Raw genomic sequence first — 26,053 nt, 5'->3', positions numbered from 1 at the left:
GCAGCTTTTCTACGACACATCTGCCAAAATTCATTTGAACTGTTTTTTTAAAAACTTTCACATTAATTTGGATTAATTAATCACAGAGCATGTAATTAATTCAATTATTTTTTTTAAATCACTTGACAGCCCCAATTTGGGATTCCATAGGGGATTACGCAGTCATGCCGTCTCACCTCGCACCACAATGGTGGTGGACTTCTTTGCCGGGTTCCCCACGTTGTTGCTGGCCACGCAGCTTTAGAATCCAGGATCGTCTGAGGTGATGGCCGGGAGTGTGAGCGTGCCGCCCTTCACCACGCTCCTTTGTGGCAGACTGTCATTGCTGCTGACCCAGGTGAGAATCGGGGGCGGCTCTCCACCTGTGGTGATGCACACCAAGGATACCGTCTGGCCAGGATTCACCACGATAGGATCCTCCACCAGCAGCTTGATGGACGGGGAGGCTGTGGAGGGAGAGCGCGCTGAGTCTTAGAAAGATTGGCAGCAGATGGACAACTTTGGCAGGTATGACAGTTACTGAATATGTCGGTTCGCTTCATCTGTCTGTTTTCATGTCTGTCCTACATTTAATAAGACACCTTCGCAGAATTTGCTCATTCTGCAGTCTACTTGGAATAATATCAACATTTTGGGTGTAATTTCCTAAAAAAATAACGATGCAGTAAAGTCAACACTCTTAAGTACCTGTCTTATTGGTGAGTCTGAAGATAACACTGCGGTCAGGATCCCACACATTTCTCACAGAGGCGATGCAGCTGTAGTTGGCGTAGTCTTGAGGACGCAGGTTCTTCAGCTTCAAAATCTTCGTTTCCCCCTGCAGCTCAGACCAAACCAACACTGGTATGCAAATGTGTGCAAAAATATCAACATAATCAAGTCAAAAACAGCAGAAAACTAGGCAGTGGGACGGAGATGACAAAGGCCAAACTGCTCCAAAGAAAGGTCAAAGAGATGAATATGTATTCAGCTTTAATGAAGTCCAAAATGAAAAGAAAAGGAAGCAGAGCTCCAGAATACTGCTGTAAAATCACTATAGGAAAGAATGGTGGTGGTTTTAAAGGAAATGGATGTGTCAACTCGCTTAATACCAACGTGTGGATTACTTTCTAGTCAATGGCCCTGCAGTATTTTACCATTCAGCTAGAGAAATATGGATGGGCTCAGCAGGGGGTTCCCTCCACAGAAACGGCTATCTCACTTATAATGTGTGTTTGATTCAACCATGTGCCCTGCCCAGAAGGCTGTGATGAGGATATGAACCTTTGATCGGGCTGCCTCCAGTGTGTGGGTGTCGGGTTGGAGGGGGGAGGCGGCAGATTAAAACATGAGTCAGACGCACGCTGCGGCAGTCCACACAACATGGCAATCACTCACGTCTTTCATATCCAATGAGGCTCATGGGTAACTTAATTGTATTAGATTAGCCATGGACCCCCACACTCCTCTTCCTTTCTTTCTCTGTCACCTCCTCTGCTTTGGAGCAGATATCAGCAGATGAGGTCTGCGGTATTCAGAGTGCAAGCTTTACTCACAGCAGGGGAGGGGGGCAGATTGGAAGGAAAATCTATTTGGAAAATGCAAGGGGCAGAGAAAGGAGTGGAAAGGACAAACACATTAAAGCGAATGGGACAGGGGGATTGATGGCCATATTGATGGAAAGATTGAATGCTAAAGTACACAGGAGCTTCGGGAACGGGTCTTACGGCTGTCGGTAAAGGGCAAAGAAATTACCGAGGAGTTTATTGTCGCTGTCAGGAGAAAACATTCAGTTTTGTTTTGATGTTTTAAATTATATATTTAAGGGAGGAAATGATCGTCTTTGGGAACCTAGAATCAAAACCACCTTCATGAACTCAAAGGGACAGAGCCCCTAGATAAAAAATAAACATTTTTCCTCTCAGCTGTAGACCTATTTATCAGTCTAGATGGTTTTGGTGCTGGAGACATCTGCCATAGGGATGTCTGCCTTCTCTCCAATATAACAGAACTAGATGGCACTCAGCTTGTGGTGCACAAAACACCTAAACCATCTTAAAAACTCAACAGCAATGTCTCTTTCCAGAAATCATGACCTGGTTACTCAAGATAATCCACAGACCTTGTTGTGAGCAGTTTCATGCAGGAACTATTTTCTTTCTATTGAACTCAGCCCAGTCCCTCAAGGAAGATGCCTGCCAAGCTGCAGACCACCGTTTTAGACCAACAGACGAATAATGGTTGTTTTTTTTTAGCAGGTAATTGCTGCATGTCCAGTGGCTTTTTACTCACCAAACGTGGGTGTTTTAGTGACCCATTGCCAGAAATAGTGCCACAAACAGTGGTTGTATTTGTGTCTACACCCTAAACACAAGTTAACCAGTGCTGTTAACATGTAAAAATTGAGAAAGTGTGCATCTACTCATGGATGAGAGGCTCGTGCCTGTGACAGTGCCAGATGTAAAGATTTATATCGTCCTCCTCGGCTGAGCTGTAATTATAGCTACCTCAGTGGTGCTAGGTGAGCTAGCAGTAGATGCACCCTTACTTCTGTGTGGTGGGTGTAGTTTGGTAGAAAGAAAATAGTTCCTGCATGAAACTGCTCACAACAAGGTCTGTGGATTATCTTGAGTAACCAGGTCATGATTTCTGGAAAGAGGCACTGATGTTTTTTAAATGTATTTTTTGGCGCTTTGAGCACCACAAGCTGAGTGCCATCTAGTTCCATTATACTGGAGAGAAGGCAGACATCCAACACTCTGCAACTCACACCAAAATAATCTAGACTGATAAATGGTACGAAAGGTAAGAGGAAAAATGTGTGTATTTGATGTGGGGTGAACTGTCCCTTTAGACTGGTAGTAACGATGCAAATGAGAACATTTTTCGTGCTAGCAGCAGAAAAACTACTCTCCTGACTACATGGAGGCTGTGAAAATGAGTGAGGAAGCTGAACCAAAGAGCTCCGCTGGGTGATGAGCAGTATGTTGCTAACTGGGCTTTGAATGGTAACCTCCTTAACAGCTAGCCCACACGCTCAAACAGAACATCACACCGCAAGAAAACATCAAACTCCATCACAAACATCAAAACATATCGACTACATTAAAGAGGCGGGGATCTGACGGGGGATGAGAAATGGCTCCATTATACCTCCGATAATTGTGTTATTCTCTGGCACTTTGTGGGGAAAATTATGGAGAGAGGTGGAGGAGAAAGTAACAGACAGCAGAAAGGACAGAGTTTCTACAATAAAAGCACAGCTCTGGGCATCACTTAATTATGAGGCGGTTCTCAGTACAGAGTTTGAAATGCCACCTCTGCATTTCTACAGTATCAGTGGGAATATAAAAAACATTTGGTAGATGGAAAAAAGGTGCGAGGGAATGAAGCTGGAATGAAGAATAATGGAGGGAGGATGGTATAGAGACAAACTTAATTCATAAATCTGCCTGGCCAAAATGGAGGCCCGGCTGCACTTTAATGGACTCAACTTCACCCCCGTAGGCTCGATTTTGGTTCAGTTATGAATTTGTAACTCGATTGTCTGAGTATGTTTCAGGCAAGTTCAGACATAGTGGTGAAAATAATGTTATTAGCCATTTATATGAGCAAATTACTAGGAGTTTAGTCAGGATTTATTTGGGGATGGACTGTCACAAAGCTAATCTGTGGGTTCGGGTTGCGCTCAAATGTTCAGACCCAATTAAAGCTTTAATAGAGGGCAAGATGAAGGAGCGAGGGAAGGAGGTATGGAGAGCAAGATGGAGAAGGGAAGAGTGTCTGATGAGGCCCAGTTGCACGGCTTCTTCAGCATCTTTCACCCACTCCATTAGTCCCCGGCCATCTTTCTCCATTTGGCCAAACATCAATTTCACTTCCTTTTTCTCTCTCTGTTTCTTAAGCCTCTTTTCCTCTCTCGTGTGTCTTTTTCTCTTTTCTTGTACATTTCCATTCTCTCTCTCTCTCCGCCCAGTTCAACATACAAATCACATTCAGCTCAATCAATTCAAACACTACAATTCCCTCACCAGTAACAGAGCAATCTCAATCAGCTCTTTGTTGACGGCGCAAGATCCTTTTTAGAGGAAAAGTTTCTCAATTTCCAAATTGTAAAGAAAATCCACAATAGAGGGAACTGACTGTGAAGAGAAGCCAATCTTTGTCTGTGTGCAATTACTCATTGTGCATGTAACTCTGTGAAACTGGGTTGGTGGAGCTGCTGTTATTCAGACTGTAAGGTTAACGAGTACAGCTTTAACCGTCCTGTAGCTTTATCAACGAGGGGTGGTGTTAGTATTCCAGCAACACTATTATTAAGATGTCTCATGTTGGAATATGTCACCTTGGTAACAAGATGTTGTTTTGATTCTTCAATTAGCTACTGCAGCTAACTCATTATACTGCACTTCTTACTCATTGTCAGAACAGGTTTATGAGGTCAACATTTACAAGGGCTAAGCGAAAAATGGACAGCAAAGTATCACAATGTTTGCGTGGCAATATTTTATCTATTATATCTATATTATTTTGTTTATTCATATTTCATATATTTTCGATAAAGCGATGACAAGTACTGATTTTTTTCCATTATATAAATAACTGCAAATAAAAATTAAACTTTTGGTAACTCACTAGAATAATAAAATCAATTGCTTTTTTTTGGTCTCTACATACATGTTAACTGCAATGAAAATGATTTCAGTGTGAGACAGACCGCAAACTTTATCTTATTAGATAAAATAGAATCAAATAAAGTTTACCTATAAGGGCCCTGACACACCAAGCTGACAGTCGGCCGTTGGTCAATGTTGGGCCGTCAGTGAACACATGTCCCTCTAGTCTTTTTGGTGCGCATGCACCATGAGCCATTGTCAACTTTTTTCAGCCAATACAGCATGTTGAATCGCTGTCAGAGACGGCGGAACCTGTTCGTGAATTAAAACACTCTGAATGGCAGTTCAGTGCAGTGCATAAGAAGAGAAACGGAAGTGAGGAAAGTAAACAACAAGCTAAAGTCAAGAGGGAGTGAGACCAAAAGAAACTTTGCCACTGAGCTCTTTAGCAGAAACATTTCCTGGTGGTTTGTGGTATTGTTCACTGGCGCAGTGTAAATATGTTTTGTTCTTTCAACTTGATTGTGTTGTTAATAAGCTAACTAGCTAACTAGCATCATGACAGTCTTCTGGTTTCCCTTTTTGAATGACTATTACAGACCCACCGCTGTCTGCTGGTGTGGAGAGTTACTTTCTGTGTTCATGTGCAACTTTCTGGCTGAGACACTGGCAATGTGAGGCAACACAACAGTTGGCTTTTGTCGCTGCTATTTCTTTGATGTTGGTTTGGTGTGTCTGAGCCTTTAGGGACATAATTTGCAGTTAAAAAAAGGAAATAAATCATAATGTATATTGCAATATATGTCGCATTACTTAGCATTTCCCAAAATGTTTAAAATCGCAGTACTATTGTGTTGTAACTTAATTACTGCGATAAAATTGTATCGTGGAGCCTCTGGTGATTCCCACCCCTACCATTTACCAAGATGTAGTGCCTATTTAAGGCCTTAAAGTACATGTAAGGTACTGTATTATATGACATTAGAGAAAGAATAATATAAATTTTACCTTTTACCTTTACCTTTATATTAATATAAATAAAAGGCTATGTTAAAACACTGTCTAAATTCCCTGATTACTGTTTTTGACTCCTCACATTAGTAGCAATGATGTTTCACCAAGTGATCACAGGAAAACACAGATACACTCAACAAAAATTTAACACTTGTTGATGCTCCCATTTTTCACTGGTTTAAATTGAAGATTGAACCCTTTTTTAATTTGCACAAAAGACTTATTTTATTTTTAAGACTTATTGTGGTTGCAAATTTGTTAATAGCCTCATGTTGCAAGGATCTGTGCACAATTCCTGGAGGCTGAAAACATCTCAATTGTTGCATGGCCTGCATGAAGTGCAGACATGTCATGTATGTTTGGGATGCTCTGCACTGGTGTGGACGACAGAGTGTTCCAATTCCTGCCAATATCCAGCAACTCTGCACAGCCATTGAAGAGGAGTGGGCCAACATACAACATTCCACAATCAACAACCTGATCAGCTCTATGAGGAGGAGATGTGTCGCACTGCATGAGGCAAATGAAAGTTACATCAGGTACTGACTGATTTTTTGGGTATCTGTGACCCAAAAAAAAAGCATTTCCGTAGCGTTAGTCCTGTGAAATTCAAATTAAGGTCTGTTTTCCAGATCTGACTGCACATTTCAGTGTGACCTTTAACTGTGACCATCCCAAGACACACCTGCGTGTAACGATGCTGTTTAATCAGCATGTTGATTTGCTACACCTGTCAGCTGGATGGGTTATGTTGGAGAAGGAGAAGTGCTCACTAACACATATTCTATCACAAATGCGACCAAGATCTGAGAGAAATAAGTATGCTTTTTTTTTTTTTTTTGCAAATAAAAAAGTATTGAACTTAAACCTGTGAAAAATAGGAGCAAAAAACAAAAGTGTTGCGCTAACATTTTTGTTCAGTGAATATATATATGATATGAATATATATATATGAGTATTTAAACATGCAATGTATTTAAACACTTGGGTTGAGCCCAAACCATCAGGTGAAACAAGCATCAAATTATGTACTTTTTATGAGTATAATACAGGTAAAATGTGTCACTATCTGTATTCATGATGAAGGCTGGGTGAAGATTGGGCAGTTGTGTTCAGTCTCTCATAATCAAACATGATCTGAAGCCTAATTCTGAGATTGTTCTGTAAATACTTTTCTAATAAATGATAAATAAAGCAACTTCTGATCACCCCATATTAATGTCAGGCATAAGGTGTCAACTTCTAATTATGGCCCACCCACTTCAGATTTAAACCCCACCCACATCCACCCAAACCCCGCCCACCATGGGTACAGATACGGATTAAGATAATGGTGTACTTGCTCACCCCGTTTTGTCACATAATTCGTAAACTATTAGAGTTTGTAAAGTTCCCAAACTTCTTTTATGATGTTTAAAAATATAAAAAAAAATCTGTACACATCTGAGAGTAGTACAGTACAGACAGTAAAAATGCTTGATTTTTTTTTCTAATTTTTAATGATATTTATATATATTATCATATAATAATAATGTTTTAACGTAATATATTATTTTTATTTATTTATTTTGCCAGCAACCCCAACAATTGAAGAATTAAGACATTTCCTTTACAATTCAGTGGTATTTTACAGGAGTGGCGCGACACGTCTGCAGCGCGAGTCCCGTAGCAGCTCGCCCCCCCGTTAATCAATTACAGTGGCTGCAACGGGTGCGGCGCGACAACTCTCTATTTTAGGGTGCGGGTCTATTTTTGTTGCGCGACGCGGCCCTTCGTGCCCCTCCAGCAGATAAAAACTACATGAGATGACAAACAGTACAGTAAACTTGTAGATAACTCAAATATATGTAATAACTATCATGGCTCAGCAAACGGTAAACAAGACGCTTGACGTGATGCTTACGTTTGCAGCCGGTGGACCCCGGCCGTAACGTGAATTCATATGCGCATATGGTTAACAATGTTACCAGCCGTGCCAAACACCCTCTCTGATGGCGTGCTTGTTGCCGGTATGCACAGATATTTCCGTGCCATGTTGGACATGAGTGGGCTCACAAAGCACGCTGCATTTTTTTGCTGCATTCATGTGGCGTCGGGAGATCCGAGTTGCGGAGTTGTTTTTCTGACATGAGGTGGCGTTAATGTGAATTATCCCATTCTGAAAGTCATTTTTCGATTTTTTCCGACATCACATGAATGCACCCCCCTTTTTGTCCGCCACACACACAACTGCCGAACATATCGGCAACCGCCGGTTGATGGGCTGATGGTGGCTGGTTGGAAATTTTTAACATATCGCCCAACCCTATTACACACAAACACTGTGATACAAACAACCTCTCATGGCGAGAGAGCACTGCGTCATAACAGTCTGATAATGTTAATACATTCTAAACCTGCTCTGCTCTTTCCATCTGAAATGCTGGATTGATGGATTCTTTTTTGTCTTCCTTTGGTTACACACAGGAGGGTGCCACTGGTCATGAGAGCATCTCTTAATACGAGAGAGCACTGCCTGAAAGAGCTTCAGCAAATTTAGCTCCTGATGAACACATGTTTTGCCTTAAAAAGCATATTATGGTTGTTTCACATCCTCTGTTCTCTATCAGCCTATTTATCCTTTCTTTGTAGTGAGCTGGTGGGGGTGGGGGTGGGGGGGAGTGCATGTCTTTATGACAGCCAACAAAATGCAGCATTACAAGACTCAGGACTGCCAAAGTCCTCAAGTTTCATATTCTACTTTAAAGGGACAGTTCAGCCACATAGTATATGTTTTTCCTCTGACCTGTGGTGCTACTTATCAGTCTAGATTGTTTTGGTGTGAGCTGCAGAGTGTTGGAGATATCAGCTGTAGAGATGTCTGCCTTCTCTCCAGTATAATGGAACTAGATGGCACTCAGCTTGTGGTGCTCAAAGTGCCAAAAAATACATTTGAAAAACTCAACATCAATGTCTCTTTACAGAAATCATGACCTGGTTACTCAAGATAATCCACAGACCTTGTTGTGAGCAGTTTCATGCAGGAACTATTTTCTGTAATAACTGTATCATCATGGAGAGCGAAGAGTGCATCTAATGCTAGCTCACCTGGCACCACTGAGCTAGCAAACCTTACAGCTCAGCTAAGAAGGACGCCATCAATGTTTAGATTCTGCACTGTCACAAGCAGGATCCTCCCGTCCATGAGTTGGTGCGCATTGCCTTCTGCGTGGTGATACAGTTGGAGGATGTGGTTCAGTAGAAAGAAAATACTTTCTAAGTAAAACAGCTCACAACAAGGTCTGTGGATTATCCTGAGTAGCTTTATGTCAGCTTTAGGGTTTTTCATGTTTCAACAACGCTGTGGGCAACATTTGGTTAGGAGATTTAGATGTTAAGAAAAAGATTATTTTTTAACTTAAAATACCCACTTTTGGTGGCACTATCCCAGCTGGAAACGTGGTGATGTCTCTGGTGGTGAAAAACATGCTTCTTGTGAAACTATCAAACTGTTTCTGGTGGAAACAAATACACAGGTCCCTAAAAAACACCCATGTTTGTTGAGTAAAAGCTGCTGGAAACGCAGCGATGACTTGCTAAAAAACAACCACTTTTGTTGTTAGTTGGTGTTGAACTTGGCAGGCACCTCTCTCAAGTGACACACCATCCACCATCCCCTCCACCCCTCCATGCAGGCTGTTCTTTTCGTATGTATTTCCTATGAAAAGCAAAGCACCCAAATTCGTAACCCGTGCATTTTGAAAGGCTGCGATCATGTGACCAATGCACCGATGGCAGTAAACAAGGAAGCAGTCCCAAGGGTTTGTAAGGAGGCAGGTTGGGGTGGTGGATGGGTCACAAAAAATTGAACTTTTGCCCAGGACTTTTGTCGCATGTTTGGAACCATGTGAACTTTGAGTCATTTTAATGTACGTCCTCACCTCTGTAACTTTACGTTAACTATATAACTGTATGTTAAGGACGTAAGGTCACTTGTAGGGGGCAAATTCATAGGATATTATATGAACTGTTGTGCATGGATTTTTCTTCAGATATCATACGATCCAGAATACCTTGCTCAGTGACAGTCAGCTCATTGCTATGTCACTTTCATGTCGTCAACAGTCATTGTCCGTCCGTTGCACTCGCCATAAGACACATCTAGTTCCATTATATTGGAGAGAAGACAGACATCTCTACGGCTGATATCTCCAACACTCTGCAACTCACAGCCAAACAATCTAGACTGATAAACAGCACTAAAGGTAAGAGGAAAAATAAGTATGTCTGATTTTAAGGTGATCTGTCCCTTTAAGTCTTTACCTGTTTGACATTAAGTGAATCATTTACTCTCATCATGTTGCGTCTGTCTTACCTGAGTGAAAAGGGCTCGTAGATCTCCACCCCCTTGTCCGAGCCCTGCGTCAGGACCTCTCTCCCACGATGCCAGCTGTAGCGGACAGGTGGGTTGGAATTGGCCACGCAGCGCAGAAACACGGTCCTCTCATAGTAGAACTGCTCCTTAGCTTCTCCTATGCTCTGGTGCACCGTCACTACCGGGTCATCAAGGTCTGTGAGAGGAGCACACACACAGCTATCAATAAACACTCTTCAGATGAGTTGTTCAATCGACGAAGGAGTGGAAGACTCCTCGGATCAATTAGTCACACAAAGCACATTTAAAGCTTGCACATATCTGCTGAGCTGTGGCTGCAATAACAAACACATCAGGTATAAAATCTTTATATTAGCACAAATACAATCTCCTGTCTTGATTGTGGTTAAAGGTCTGACCAAGAGGGTCAGAATTTTCATTGCACTGGGAGAGCCAGTTATCAGCATGCACGCCGGGGTCGTTGTGGGAAGGGAGGTGAGAAGCCCACTACTTGAACGACTTAAGTCAATAGAATGCAGCCCAAGGGCACATTGACTTCCCGGTCAATGAGCGAGCTGCTTCATGTTCCGAGTCGCACTCCATTGTGAGCTTCAAACACGAGCGAGGATGACGAAATCTGTGCACAAAAATGATATTTGATGTCCCACACGTCAAAGAAACAATGTTTGGCTGGCCTCCGCTCTGATTTCGCCACTCTGTGATTTGACACATCTGTTCCTCTGCCCATTCCCCAACTGATCTGAGGGAAGTTTTACCCCGACGCTCGACAGTCGGTTATTTGAGAAAGTGCTTGTGGTTGATTAAATGGATTCAAAGTTAATCATCTTACCCGGCTATCGCATTAAGCCTTGGCAAATGGTGTTCATCATAGCTGTGGTGTCTTTTAGCATGCTAATACTCCCCTTTTAGATTATGTCCATTTGCACGCTCAAAGAACGCGGGGAGCTAGCTGTTTCCCTTTCATCTCCGTCCGAGATGCAATCAGTTTTTAACACGAGCAAAAAAAGGCAATTTAAGGGAGAGGATGAGAGAAGCTAATGCAAGTTATCCCTCATGCTAAAATTGTAACTGATAAAGGCTGACCTTTTGCATATGAAGGGGAAAGCGATTGAGTGTATTAATGAGCGAGTTAGTGCATCAGCGAGTGAGCAACAAGGTGGATGATTGAGTGATTGAGAGAGCTGCTTGTGTGAGTGAGAGTGCAAACCGCTTACAGTAAATGAATACCCAAATCTTTAACGATTATAAGCCTCCAGAGAAAAACTAAACACGCCTTAGGTATTATTAATGGATGAATTCATCGCTTTTAATTCAGTGGCTGTGGCCCACCTCTGGATTTGCTGGGGATCAGGTCCTAATCAAGGTGCCAGTGGGCCACGGTGCACAGCATCCAGCCTCCACGCACCAGCCAGGGAATGCTGATTCCTCAGTTTCATTAAAGACATGTTCTGCCCTACAGCTCCTTAATCAAAATCTAGCAGCGGTCAATACTTCATCCAGGATCCATTACAGTGTCTCAGGTAAGAGCAATTACCTTTGGGGGGGTGGGGAGAAACAGAGGAGGGGGGTGACAACGCTTGGGAGAAGACAGAGCGAGAAGGGCCATTTTAGAGGAGCAGATTGCTAAGTAAATACACTGATTCATTATAGAGACGAGGAGGAGAGTATGAATCCTACATCTTATCTCTGACTCTTCCCAGCTCCCCCCTCATCTGTTTCCCACTTCCAACAGTCAATTTACCAACTGTGGCAGAAATGGAGTGATTCATTGACAGCCCTGTCTACCTTGGGATACACGTGTCTTTGAGCGGCGGACCTGATAGGAGGTTGTCTTTTTCTGTTTCCCTCGTGGTGACAAGTGTGTGAGTTTGTGTATTAGGTAAGGAGAGCTATTAATAGGGCCGGAATGATATGCAGAGAGGAAGTGGATGCTGGGAGCGCAAAGAGATAAATATGGAAATATGGAAATGTACGCACTGGATTAAAATTTGATGAATTTCAAACAAAATTCCACATCCACCATCAGTCCCCCCCGTAAGGATGCTGTGTGAGCGTGTGTGTGTGCGTGTGTGTGTGTGTGCGCGTGTCACTCTTGTGCAATTAGCTTCTGGAGTCATGCTTGACTGATTGTGAAGCTTAAATCCCCGAGCCCAGAGGAAAAGTGCGGTGTACAGGGCCGCCTGCGCCAGAGTTGTTAGGGTTTGTAATTGCAGGTTTATGGGTTCACAGGCCGGTAAATCTGCCCGTGTACGGCTAAACGCTCCAGCAAGCTAACCTTAGCATCACTCCTGCTCACTCCCACCAACCATGACAAGTCTCAAAGCTCTGGGTTTCTCTGATATTAAGACACGGAGGCTCGAGCAGCATAACACGGGAAGGTGCAAATGCCAGACATATTGTGTGTGTGTGTGTGTGTGTGTGTGTGTGTGTGTGTGAGAGGAGGTCTCACAAGACAAGCAGAGGAAAAAAAGGTGTAACATTTAGTTTATCTCGAATATTTTTATACTCTCAAATGACGAACAAAACCCGAAGATGTCGATATTCCCGCTTTGAATAGCAGAGATGAGATTTCTGCTTTATAGGCCTACCAAAACATTTGTTGGACAAATAGGCACAAGTGAGTGGTTTGGATAAAAGAGAAGATGAGGATTAAAGAAGGTGCTTCATTATCACATCAAACCATAGCTTCCTTCCTTTCATGTCCCCCCCTCACCACCACCCCCTCCCAAAAAGAAAGCGCATACACCTGCACAAAAACTCACACACATTACCTCACTCCACCTTCCCACACACACAGACGCCAACATCCTTGTACAGACCCACACATACCTTTTTCTGGGTTGTCTCTCGGGTGTTAATCTAATGCAAGTTTTTTTTCTTGTCTTTGATGTCTTTCACTCTCTCTCGCCTGATCTGTCGAAGTCACCGGGGAGGAGAACACCTATCTGGCTCCCAGGCTGTCAGCCATGAGCGACAGAGGCCCGCGATTAATTTCACCTAATCACTGTCCCAGCGTGATTACCAGCGGGAGCCGCTGACCTGGATGACATTTACGCAACGTCTTTCATGAGTAAAAACAGCCCCCGTTATGTCACAGATAAGCAATTTGCTTTTATTTTGCGCCAACGGACAGCGAGAGACAGCGGGGGGAGAGGAGGGGGTCGTAGTCGGAGGGAAAAAGAGACAAAAGGAGGAAAAGGAGGGTCGAGAGCGTGTGAACTTCTTAATTGGTGCTATCGAGATGCAGGGTTAATGAGGTGGTGATTCTGGATAGCAGCTGTCTCCTGCACTCATTCCAAATAAGGCTGATTTGCTCGCGCTGTAGAATTTTTTGGTAGAAATATGGGCGAGAGGCATAGGCGATTAGGGAAGTTATTACTTGGCAGCCTGCCCTGTGAATGACCTCACCTTCAGGCCTCTTTTTTTAAAAAGCTGAAGTTTAAATACTAAAAAGGGGAGAGCCACCTCCACGTAAATAGGAAGCAATAAGAGGTGAAATTATTTTCTGGCTCTTCAGATATTCCCCGACCATATAAAAAGGCATCTCTTCATGTGAATATTGGAGTTTGTCTGATTTTTAAAATATCATTGGTACCTAGCCTCAGATAAATGATAAATGAAGGCTGCTGTCAGCCCTAGAGTCGTCTTGCTTTGGTCTGAATCAGGGACTAGTTTTGTTCCAAAGTTGTATAATTGCCTAGAGTTGGTTCGTGTTCTCCCGGCAGCATTTACAAGCGGACCAGATCAAATGCCTTGTGTGAGAAAGCTGCTGCTTGATTGGTCAGAAATTCCATGTGGGAAAAATCCAGGAAGTAAAAAAAAAACAAAAACGTTGAGGTCGGAACATGTTCCCACCACAAATGAACTGCACCAGAGTGCATTCGTAACTGAGACCACCTCTTCAAGAAGGTGTTGGTCCGGTTGTTTTGGTGCACACTTGAGTGTGATTGCTGTGTTCACACGTGCCCAAACGAACCGCACTGAGGGGGCAAACGAGCTTGAGTTTGACTGGACCAAACCAAACAGGGCAGGTGTGAACGCAGCCTAAGATAATGGGCACTGAGGGTTCAGCATGAAATGTTAGGGGTGAGTCGCTGAAACTATTAGCTGACAAAAAAGATGTTAAGTCAAGCAGGAAGTCTTACAGATTAATTTAAATCTCGTTTAAAAACCCACCTGTTTTCGTCGGCCTTCTTTGCCCCTGTATGAGAGTTGGCAGCCTTTTGTTGTCTTATTTTGTTTTCATTTCTTGTGTTTTATTTATTGACTTTTTGTATATTATATTTGATGTACAGCACTTTGGTCAACGCTGTTGTTTTTAAATGTGATATATAAATAAATTTGTATTGTATTGTATTGTATTAATCAATCAGTTCCATGTTGAGGTGCATCTGTTATGTTCTTTTTCAGGTTCGTACTTATATTTGGGGTTTCTACTAGAACATGATTACATGCTTTAACGTTAAAAACACATTATTTTCCTTATACTGTCTGAGCTGGAACACCTGTATTCACACTTCCCTCAAGGTGGTCTTGAGATATGATGCTCAGGAGAATGAGACCGACAAGGTCACAGTGATCTGTGGCCACTAAAATCTACTCAGTTCATCCTTGAGTCCAACCGAACATTTGGGCCATTTTCATTAAGGTGTGCTTCAGATACCGCGTACACGAGAATGGGATGGACGGACAGACAACCTGAGAACATAATGCCTCTGGCCACTTCTATAAGTGTAACTGTGTAGAGGCATAAAAAACACATTAATTTCCTAATGTCTGAGATGCTACGTCTTAGGGCCTGTCCACCTAAAAAAACTGACTCCAACAGCTAGAGCACCAGTACAACCAGTGTCACCCTCTTCATGTCATGCCCTCACAAAGTACCCTCACCAAATAAAGTCCAAGTGGGCTCACTCTCCTAGTTATCCAATCAAACTTCACCATCAGGATGCCAAACTGTAAATCTGCTCTCTCCTCTGCTGTCAGCTGTCATTTCAGGCAGAATCTTCGTGCCCTCTTCACCTCCAGCCATCATATCCAGAGTCCAGGACGAGCTCAACAAAGGCTCATTCCTCTTCTCATCCAGATCATCAGCGCTTCTCCATCTTCTCCTCGTCTTTTTGTCATCTCATCTTCACCACCCCTACCACCATCAGTGTCTAGACCCCGGGGGAGTTCCCTGTATGTCTACAGATTCATCACCCGCCTCAAAGTATACCATCATGGAGGGGCTTTTCATTCATCCTTTTCACTATAAGAGATGAGTCTCTCCTGATTGAAATGTCTGTGGTGGAACACCTGTTGTCTTCTTCCATCTAAGGCGCACAGTTTTAGCCCCAGTCTGACTCTTCTCAGATTTCTGGGTCTCCTGTATCGGCCCTCTCAGTGTCTCTCTGCACCGCCACTGCACCCAGAGGAATGACTATAACAGAGTATAGTCGCACTTTCTGCTGTGAAAAACCACCAATAAAAGCTTCTTAACACAACTGCACATGTGTAAATGGGAAGCTAAAGGCTCTTTAGATATTCTCTGACTAGATTAAAAGGCATCTCTTCATGTGAATGCTGGAGTGTGTGTGATTTATTTTGAAAATATCACTGATGGCTGTTTTGAAATGAAAGCCTCAGATAAATAATACATTGAGATAATGGGCAGCGAGGGTTCAGCATGACATATTTCCACACTGATGCATAATGCGTGGGATTAATGTACTGTAAGAAACCTTAAATTTACAATACGCAACATCAACGTGTAAACACACTACATCAAGTAAGACAGCACAAATAAAACATGATCTAGATGGTCTGTAATTTCAGTTCGGCTGAGCGCTGCGCTGTAATGCATTTCATTTATGTGGGTCAAAAGGTTAATAAACCACAGCGGTGATATATAACATCCATCTCACATGGAGGCCTCTGATGGAATATGTGAATCCAGCATGTAATTTACTGTCAGAACATTTCCTGTCCCTCCATCTCTCAACCCACTGGAAACAGTGACCTCTATCTCACGGCTGCACTCCACAATAACCGGCCCCTGCGAGCTGCATCTATGTGGTGTCAGCTGTTGCTTCATACTAAAGTGTGATTGTGGTGGTGGATGGATGTGTCGGGAGGGTGGGCGAGGGCGCGATGCATCTATTCCCGCAATAAGTCCACTCTGACGATGGCGCCTGTGTAACAGAGATATCTCAGTAAACTGAATATCATTCTCTGAGACATGAGAGACGAGCGTGAGCAGCTTCATGTGCTGCACCGCTCTCTGTGCCGTCGGGGGGGATGAAAGGAGGGTGAGGAGAGGATCCAGGGAGAAGCTAATTTAGTCTGTCTGGATGTGGCGGCGGAACATATGTGTGCTGAGGAACACATAAACAGTGACTGGACGCATTAAAAAAGCTGAGTGCATTTTAACACATCATTAAAATGGTAATGTGAGCATGGATCGTGATCCAGCGTTGATTGGTATCTCATTAATACTATGATATTTTACGACTGGTGTTAAAATATGTCTAAGTGTTGGAATACGGCGACGTCCTGGTAGATCATCTAATTAATTGTCTTCTGAAATCAACCCATGCATGTGTGTATGTAGTATGTTAACATGCAGACACAAAACACATTACTGCCAATAAGCACATTAATGTGAAGCATTAAACATACCATCAGTTTTCTATGCTGCCCCTCTTACACAATTAGCTGACTAAACAGTTGTTAGGGTCTCGGTCAGCTAGGTTGAATGCTAAAGGGCACCTATTGTGCTTATTTTCAGCTTCCAGGGTCCTCTGTATCAACACTCTTGGCGACTCTGCACCATCACTGCAGGCAGGGGAATGACTGAAACTACTGTCAAAAGCTTCTGAACAGCAACATCGGCAACTGGGATTAGTTTCCCTGACATTAGCATGTAGCTACATGTAGCAGTGTAGTTGTAGCTAATGAATGACTAATGAAGTATAGCAGCACTTTCTACCATTAAATATCACCAATAGAATCTCCTCAACCAAAGTCTTCACAATCAAAGATGTTCCAGCAGGAACTTGATCCAAAATTGTGGAGAAATTAACAACAAGGGCAACAAAAAGAACATGTTTCCCTGACGCTAGCATGTAGCTACATGTAGCAGTGTACATGCAGCACAGGAAGTTGACCATATAAAGAAATCCGTCAGAGACCGAGTACTCAGAACAGTCTGAAGCATGGCGTGTTTGCTCACAGAGATTATTTCAATAAACGTTTCCGACATTATTTGGAACTTTGGCCGTGTAATATGTGCCCTTTAAGCTCAGCCAATTTTTACCTTAAAGGAATAAATGACATTTTGGAAAATACATTTCTTTGCTGTCTTGCCTAGAGTTAGATGAGAGGATTATCACCACTGGTTCCCATGTTAAGAATTAGTCCCACACCACTTAACTTCGGTTCCTCACGGCCGTTTCAAACACTGTTGCAGGATTTTTGTACGCAATCTTCTATATGGCAGTGTCATGGTGTGTCTTAGCTGGTCTTGGTAATCATGTGTAGTTGCCCCTTTTTTGCGTTTTTATCTTTCACTTCTAGTAACCATTATCATACTTTTGGCTTTTCCTTGTAGTGTTCTTATTTTGTGTTTTAGAGCTTCACATTTTATTCTGTATTTTCGTTCTATGTTGTCTCTCTGTGACTTATGTTGCTGCCTGTCTTTGCAAGGACAGATTTTTAATCTCAAGAGGTTTCACTGGTTAATTAAAGGTTAAACAAATGATGTTCAATGTGTCTATGAGGGAGCTTGCTCGTATGTTACCATTGGACAGAGCCAGGTCAGCTTTTTCTCCATTTTCAGTCTTTGTGCAAAGATAATCTAAGCTACTGGCTGTAGCTTTATATTTATTGGACAGTCATGAGTGTGATAAATGTATATCCAAAAAGTTGCACTATTGTATTAATTTAATCACAACATATAAATAATAATGATAGTTGATTATGATGGATATTTAACAGTATATGCTGTGTTTTGCTGCTAATAACATTGAGAGTATTATATCAGATATCGCACACATCTGTGGGTATTATTCCAAATATTATATCCATTTTATATGAAAGCATTATTTCGTATATATATTTTACATAAGACAAATCCCTCCTTTGTCAAACCTTTGACTATTCACATTTACAATGACATAAGATTTGATCATGATCCAGCAAAGAGAAATTTGGATAAACGTCAAATCTTGTCTCAATGTATTTTTCAAATGTATTCTTGAAAACATATTTTTGCATTTAGGTTACAGTCACAGAGGTGATGCACTCAGCCCTGTGATTGCTGCTGTGACATGCATTTCAGGCTCTCACTCCATGTATTTTTAATAAACACGATGAAAACTGTAGTGCTCAGAGGGGAGGCAATGATGGAGAGATAACAATATGCAAATATGGCTCACATGCTTTTGAAAACACACCTAATTAGCTACCTCTGTAATGAAATGAATATCACAGGCATTTACCAATTCTACATGAAAAAAAAGAATGAATCAGTGTTTTTGTTCTGGATGAAACAGTAGAAGAAGAATGAATATCCAAAACCTCGCGGCGCAACAATAAAACACTGCAGGTTTATTGGGTTAGGTGGCTTTATCTGTGAGTGTGTGAGTGTGTGAGTATGTGTTGGGTGCAATTCATTACACAGCTCCCCATCTTGGCTTTAATATTTGAAGTTTTGGAATTGAAATTTATAAAGCGGGTCAGCCGCCACGGGTCGAAGCAACTGTTTTAATCCACTGTACGGGGGCAGACCTTTGAGATCGGGGGGGTTTATAAAGGCTACTGTTCTGTCTCTGCCAGGAGCACAGTGAGGAGGGCGTTTGGACAAGTTGGGTTTAAGGTTTGTAAAGGGCAACACACCACCCCTGCCACGGCTGCTGTTTGGCATGCCTCTGTGGTGCTGTGTAACAAGTCCTGAATTATTCATCAAGCATTTCCACATACCTGCGTTAACTTGAACTTAAATTTCCTTCTTGGGGGTGGGGTGGGGGTGGGGGGGTTCTTCCCTTTTGCTTTTTCTATAAAATCAGCCTTACTTGACACACACACACACACACACACACACACACACACACACACACACACACTCCTCTCTGCCTCTCCTTCCCTCTCACCACCATAGGATGTGCACTGAGCATTAAGGTAATGGTAACTAACTCCCCCTCTGATGCGACAGTCATCAGGCCTGGTTAAGTGTAATTACTGCCAATTAAAGTGGCAATGCAGACTGAAGTCAATGGAGTGGCTGTGAATGATATAGCATGCTACACTGTTGGTAGCAGAGTAGCCTAAACAGATACAGAGGACAATGGTCTTGTCAGTGTTGCAAGAAGATACTCTGATGTATAGTGAAGTGTGCTGCTCCGCCCTCAAGTCACTGACTGATAATATGTGTATAAAAAAGGAAACTGATTTAGATAATGTGCATATGGATTTAAAAAAGCATTTCATTTGTGCTGTAACGGATCCTGCAGAGCTTAAATATAGACGTTTGATTGCTCTTTTTCCCTTCAAGTCAAAAATTATGCAAATAGATGATGTTTAAGCTGAAAGAGCAGATGATGTTTCCCTCTACCCAGATGAAGTCATCCTGCACTTTAACTGCACTGTTTAAGCTGTTGCTTTAAGAGCTGCTGCTGTGTTCAGGAAGCTGCAGCCCACTTAGGACTGCTGCACCTCCATCTTCCTCAGTGACAGTGCTTTTCCAATTATGCTGTCTTTGGAGGAACACTGGGCATCTGTGGGTGTTTGTGCAACACCAGTGTGTGTGTGTGTGTGTGTGTGTGTGTGTGTGTGTGTGTGTGTGTACACGTGGACAATGTGTGTGATAAATGGAGGGGCAGACGTCAGCAGCCTCACAGCAGAGCCTGCAACCCCTCACTTCCACCCAGTGATGGAGATGAGGAAATAATGAGGCCCAGTTCTGCTATGTTTGCGTGTGTGTGTGTGTGTGTGTGTGTGTGTGTGTTAGGGGTTGAGGAGTAATGAATCTCCTCTTCATCCTCTCTCTTAGACAGTGGCGTCTGCCTCAGCCCATCTCCTCTCTAATTCATCTCCCTAGAAAACAGGCAAGCCACAGACCACTGATCTAAACAACAACACCTAGAAACCCACTATTAGAGTTGGAGGCAAAGCACCAGCGACACCACGGAGGTCTTTTCTGGTTTCAGTCTAATGGCCTTCTCCTTTGTTTGGCTTGGACAAAGCTCAGCTGAGGACAGGATACCTTTCCTGAAAATGTGAAGATGTTTTCTTTAAATAAAAAAGTGGACCATTTATATTTCTGTTAATGTCACAGGCTTGTTTTTAAATATTTGATATTTATAACAACAGTACTGTCATGTAATACTAATAAAATACAAGTGCATCTTGTGTGTTGGGTGTGATACAGAACATGAAATGGCACTGCCTTGAAAAAATCCACCTGTTGTGTTGTTGTATCTAAAAAAAATAAGATATTTAATCATTACTGAATGACACGTTAGACTACAAGACCATCAGGTTTGTTGCCGACACAGCTGCTGTGGGCATGATCACATTTAAGATTAAAAAGGTCTACCTGAGCTAAGTAGAGGAGTAGAAGTAGCTATATGGACTATTTTTCATGCAATTTGAGAAAACAAAATGCCTAAAAATTAGGGATGCTAGATAGCCCATAGATTATCGGCCTATAATGGGAAATATATATTATTATTTGTAGTGACGTTTAACAAAACAAAATGTCTAAACAAGCCACTAAGGTGCAAACGGGTGACCTTGTTGCAGACACATGTTCTGGGCTATGAAAAAATAAATGACCAGTGTGCGTTATCTCTTTGGATTTGGCAACCCATTTATTGTCAACACAGTATATTCATGCTCACCATAACATCATTATTCCAGTCAGCATGTTCAGCTTTCCACGCTGATATTAAATCATGCGACACACTTACATAATGGCCAAAAACTGTTTGCTTCACGTTCCACACCCCTGATTCCCACTATCAGGAGCTAACCAATATGCACTTCACGCATGCATGCTCCACCCTGTGTTCACTTTCATAACTGCATGTGTATATTTGTATTTGCTTCGTGTTTAGATAAGGACAGAATAAACACTGCACACTGCTTTCATTGACTTAACTGGCACAACATCTACACCGCCAATAAACACAGAGAAGAAGAAAAGGAGCAGGCGCAGCATGCTAACTAGAGAGCCAAACACCAAGGTGCATGTTTTTGTTTGTTTGTTTGTTTGTTTGTTTGTTTTACAATTTTAAAGAAAGACAAAATTATTTTGCCTCTGAAGGACCATCCCTGGAGCCGCTGCCTTGCTGGTGATTGTTCAGGTTAAAGGAGCAAAAAGCGAATTCGTTTCACCGCTAGGTTTGCTGTTGTGCACTGCCTGTAGACCAAAACAAAGTGTGTCATGAGCCACTCCTCCCTCTACCTCTGAAATTACACCTCTAGTTCTTCACATAGCAATTTTTTAATTCCTTCAATCTAGAAATGATGAATTTCGCTTATTGCTCCTTTAATGTCTGCCGATGTAGCTGCTAACAGCTAACACCAAGCTGTTAAACAGTCCCAACAAACCACGCTGACTGCATAACAGCTGTACTCTAGTTAAACCCATTAAAAATCGGTAGGTAACGTACGCCGTGTAATGTTGTTAATGCCCTTAATAACCTTTAGGTAATGTTAGCCATGTGATGCTAACAGTTAGCCCTGTCACTGTGTGTGTGTGGTTGTCACAGATAAATCAATGTATTGTACTAAAGGATGCACTTACTTAATTTATTTGTGTATAATACGTTGACATGTCTGATTTGTCAGATTATGATTTGAAAATTGAATTTGAAATCTTAGACAAAAGACTATAAAAGCCAAAGTATGTTTGAAGTTTTATGATGTAACATTTGAAAAACTGTTTGTGTTAACAGTTGTGATGTCAGATTTGGTTTTGGTCAGAGCAATGGAATATTAAATCATCCATATTTCCTCTCTTCATCTGCGCCTTCATTTCCCTCAGGTGTGCATAAGCTACAGGTTATGAAATTATTTTTAAAACATAAAAATGTGAAGTAATTAGTTATTATATCAGTATCAGCTAAAACAAATCCATATTTTGCATCCCTACTTGTACTTGTAAACCATTTGGGAAAAACATAACAGTTGCCAGGGGAAAGACATCCTGTGGAGCCCACACTGTATTCTGTATCAAACTGTTCTCCAACTGTCTTCATCACTCTGAAACCACAACACAACAAATGTTGCTGATGACTAATTTTCACTCCTGCCTCCAATCAAGAAGCAAACATTGTGTGATTTTACTATTTCTAAGTTACGTAACAGATAGGGTGGGAATGTGGCGTAAACAAAACAGCACCACAAATCTAAAAACTTATTTTTGTTAAATTATGCTGGAGTAGACTTTACAGAATGTTTATCCGACAGAGCTGCTATTTCTGCATCCATCCCATAATAACCTGAGCTGGTCTATTTGCAAAAATGGGATCCAAAACAAAAATGCGGTCTTCGGTACTCTGAATAATTGAGTATTAGGCCAACAGAAAACATTTACTCAGCTATATTAGATTTCTTTAGAGAGCAGCAGAGATTCTGGGCTTCTGAGAAAACAATCGAAGCTGGAGCCTCAGAGGACGCCCTCTGCTCCACCCCTGGACAACAACCTACTCCTGAATGTCAGCAAGACAGAGGAGCTGATAGTCGACTTCAGGAAGAAGCAGCAAAGGAACTTTGTCTGCTTTAATATCAACCTGCCCTCGGTGGAGAGTGTGGACATTTCCAAGTAGCTTGGTGTCCACATCACCGAGAGCCGCGCGCTGATTCAGTGAGGAGGAAGGCAGAAAATGTTTTACCTCAGACACGCGAGGAAATTCCAGGTATCCTCCAGTCGCATTACTTGGACTCGAGTCAGACTCGAGTCACAAATTTGATGACCTAAGACTTGACTTTAACAGGTAAAAGTAGCACGCACATCCCAAAAAAATTAATGCTGGGTGCTGGACCAAAAGGTAAGTATGGAATAAAGGATAAAGTCCGCACACCAGAAGCTGCTCCTTGAACAATTTATTTATGTGTTACGTTTCGGGCCCCTGCCCTTCATCAGACATTGTCTGATGATCCAATCCGATATTCGGATCGCTATCGGCCGCCGATATTAGCAAAAAACGGGCATCGGCATCAGATCGGACTGCATGGAAAAATGCCGATCCATGAACTCCGATCCAGTTTTTCACGGATCCGATCCAGGTTTTGCGGCCAGCCCAGCGCTACCCGATTCAAGCAGTCCATTCCAGTGATCCGCTCCAGCTCTTACTATCAATCCACCAGGCCGGCACGCAGACGGCAGACACACACGGAGGGTAGGAAGAGTAACTGACTATTTGTTTTCTGCTCTGTTTTTTTGAGAGTGATATTTTTATTTGGTTTACACTCTTACTGTTTAAGTAAAGAGCACTGATGGCATTGTTTTGGGCACAATTAGTGAAACTGGAGCCATGGATGGACTACATAAACACTACTAAAATAACTGAAAAGGAAAGGCTGCATTGTTTGTTAAATGTCAACAATGTCTTGTGGTGTTAATCTATTTTTTATTTATTAGGGGGCCAAAGCACAAGTGTGTGGAGTCTTGCTGCTATTTTAATTTCATTGTTAGACATTTAAAGATTTCTTGTGTTGATTTATTTTCTATTTATTAAGGGGCCAAAGCAGCCAAAGCAAACCAGCTATATTTTTTATTTAATGTTAATGTTCAAATTTAAAGTTTGTTTATTTAACCCTGTTAACTATAAACAGGTCAGTTTCTCATACCAACTGTTGTGGATCATTCTAACTAACCTGATTAAGTAGTTGTTCTTTGCTTGATCAAACCTTTTCTAACATGACTGACAACAAAATAAGTGAATATGTATAATACGCGCTTGGATCGGATCGGTATCGGCCAAAACTCAAGGCTGTAATATCGGTATCGGATCGGAAGTGAAAAAGCTGGATTGGGACCTCCCTAATTCATATCATGATACTTGCGATACTTTAACTTGTTCGTCACACTGTTACCCACGGCAACAACACGCATTACTAAAAGCTAAATTATTACAAACTCTGCGGTGGTTCCAAAAAGAGGAGCAGCTTCAGTAGTGTGGAATAAACTGTGGCGTCCTGAATGTTTTATGAACAGCCCCGGACTTCTCGGACTCTTTTCGTGAGTTACCCGCTCAGAGGGAACTCATTCAGCGGCTCCTCTGGCAGCAGCACAGCGTCTCTCCCTCTGCTCTCTCGCCGTGCGCACACGGGAGTCGGTGTCATCAAGTGATTTTGTCATAAATCACCTGCATCCTGACAGAGATCTTCACAGCCTGGTGTGAAAACAAGACCAAACAGGACCCACGAGGTGCTGCAAAGACTTAGCTGAACATACAATAGGCACTGCTCTACCCTGCCTACAGGATATTTACACCAGTCTTTGCAGAGCAAAGCCGGGAGAATCATTAAGGATTCCAGCCACCCGGATAATGGCCTTTTCTCCCTGATGAGGTTGGGAAGAAGGTACCGGATACATCAGGCCAGTACAGAGAGGCTCAGGAAGAGCTTCTACCCTCAGGCTAAATAAGGTCCCTACCTGAGACTGTCTCCCTAACAACGATACACATACTGCTGTCACTACTCCTGTTCTATTTAAACTCTTTTAAATTCACAAATAGAAGGGACTGTTAGGATTACATTTCGCTGGAATTGTACTGTGCATGATCACATGTGTCAAATAAAATTGAATGATTGACTGCCTTATTCTCAGCAGCAGAGCAGCTTCCAAGAGTCCAATGCTTGTTTGACCACTACCCATAATGTCCGGTGTAGACACTGTTTTTCTTCATAAACACCATTAAACTGGCATTTAAACGTCCTGGCACACAGTCAATGTCCAACAGTGACCTCATACTGTAGCAGCAGATTTGAACATCAGATCCAGCCAACAAAGACATCATATGTTTAGAAATAGTCCTGGCCATCTGGTCATTATATCACACTCAATACTTAGTGTGTTTAAAGGCCCAGATACACCAAACTGACTTCAGAGAACTAGCGGCAAGCCGACTGTTGTGTCGCCTCATGTTGGCTTTGTCTCGGCCACAAAGTTGCACATGAACACACCACAAAGACTACAGCCGAAGGCCAACCAACACATATGTTCTGAGCCTGTGTGAGAGGAAATAACTCTCCACACCAGCTGATAGTCTGTAATTGTCATTCAAAAAGGGAAACTGAAAGATCGTCATGACGCTAGTTAGTCAGCTAGCACATAACAACACAATCCAATGTTGAAAGAACAAAGAATATTTACCTTGTGCCATTGAACAATAACACAATAATGAAACATTTCTACTAAAGAGCTCAATAGCTAAAGAAAAATAATCTGACCTTATGTAACAAGTTTGTTTTGATCTCAATCCCTCTTGACTTTAGCTGTTTGTTTACTTTCCTCACTTCCGTTTCTCTTCTTGTGCACTGAGTTAAACTGCCAATCAGAGTGATTTCATTCACCACCATTCTCCATTGTTCCCAACGCTAATTCAACATGCTGAACGGTCCAAAAAAATCAGCGGGTGGCCGACGAGGGGCAACAGTGTAGGACACACCACACCTCTCACCAGTGACCTTACATTACCTTAGAGGACTTCTATATAGGATTTAGGGGCATCTAGTGGTGGCATTGCAAATTGCAACAAACTGAATCTTCTCCTATGTGCGAAGCGTTTAGGACAGTGGTTCCCAACTAGTGGGTCGTGGTCCAAAAGTGGGTCATGGATCCACTCAAACTGGACCACAGGTGACTCAGGAATGTGACAAGTTTGTTTAAAACTCTCTTTATTTTGAAGTACAATGAATGTTTTGGCACGGACAGCTACCTGACAGAAACAGCAAACTACCCCGACGACATGGCCAAATGCAAGTATGACACTGAATCTACTGAACTGTGTGGATCTAAAACTAATGACTACGGAGAAATCTGGACCCTGTGGCTGGACCAGTGGTTTAGAAAAACTAT

The 26,053-nt window shown here is 42.3% G+C and overlaps 1 protein-coding gene across 1 annotated transcript in view; it reads right to left on the bottom strand.

Moving 5' to 3' along the window:
* Positions 1-240: 240 nt before the first annotated feature.
* The window catches only part of LOC125897554 (MAM domain-containing glycosylphosphatidylinositol anchor protein 2-like), a 178,938-nt gene continuing 153,125 nt past the window's right edge, over positions 241-26,053 (bottom strand). Inside the window, exons 4-7 of the mRNA XM_049590959.1 lie at positions 9,964-10,159; positions 6,067-6,119; positions 688-840; positions 241-446 (exon numbers count right to left, since the gene is read on the bottom strand). Coding sequence (XP_049446916.1) covers positions 241-446; positions 688-840; positions 6,067-6,119; positions 9,964-10,159 — 608 coding nt within the window. The remainder of the gene's footprint in view (positions 447-687; positions 841-6,066; positions 6,120-9,963; positions 10,160-26,053) is intronic.

This window comes from Epinephelus fuscoguttatus, linkage group LG11 (assembly GCF_011397635.1).
Source record: "Epinephelus fuscoguttatus linkage group LG11, E.fuscoguttatus.final_Chr_v1".
NCBI lineage: Eukaryota > Metazoa > Chordata > Actinopteri > Perciformes > Serranidae > Epinephelus > Epinephelus fuscoguttatus.
Note: the sequence above shows the minus strand (reverse complement) of the source record. Positions and strands in the feature narration are given on the sequence as shown.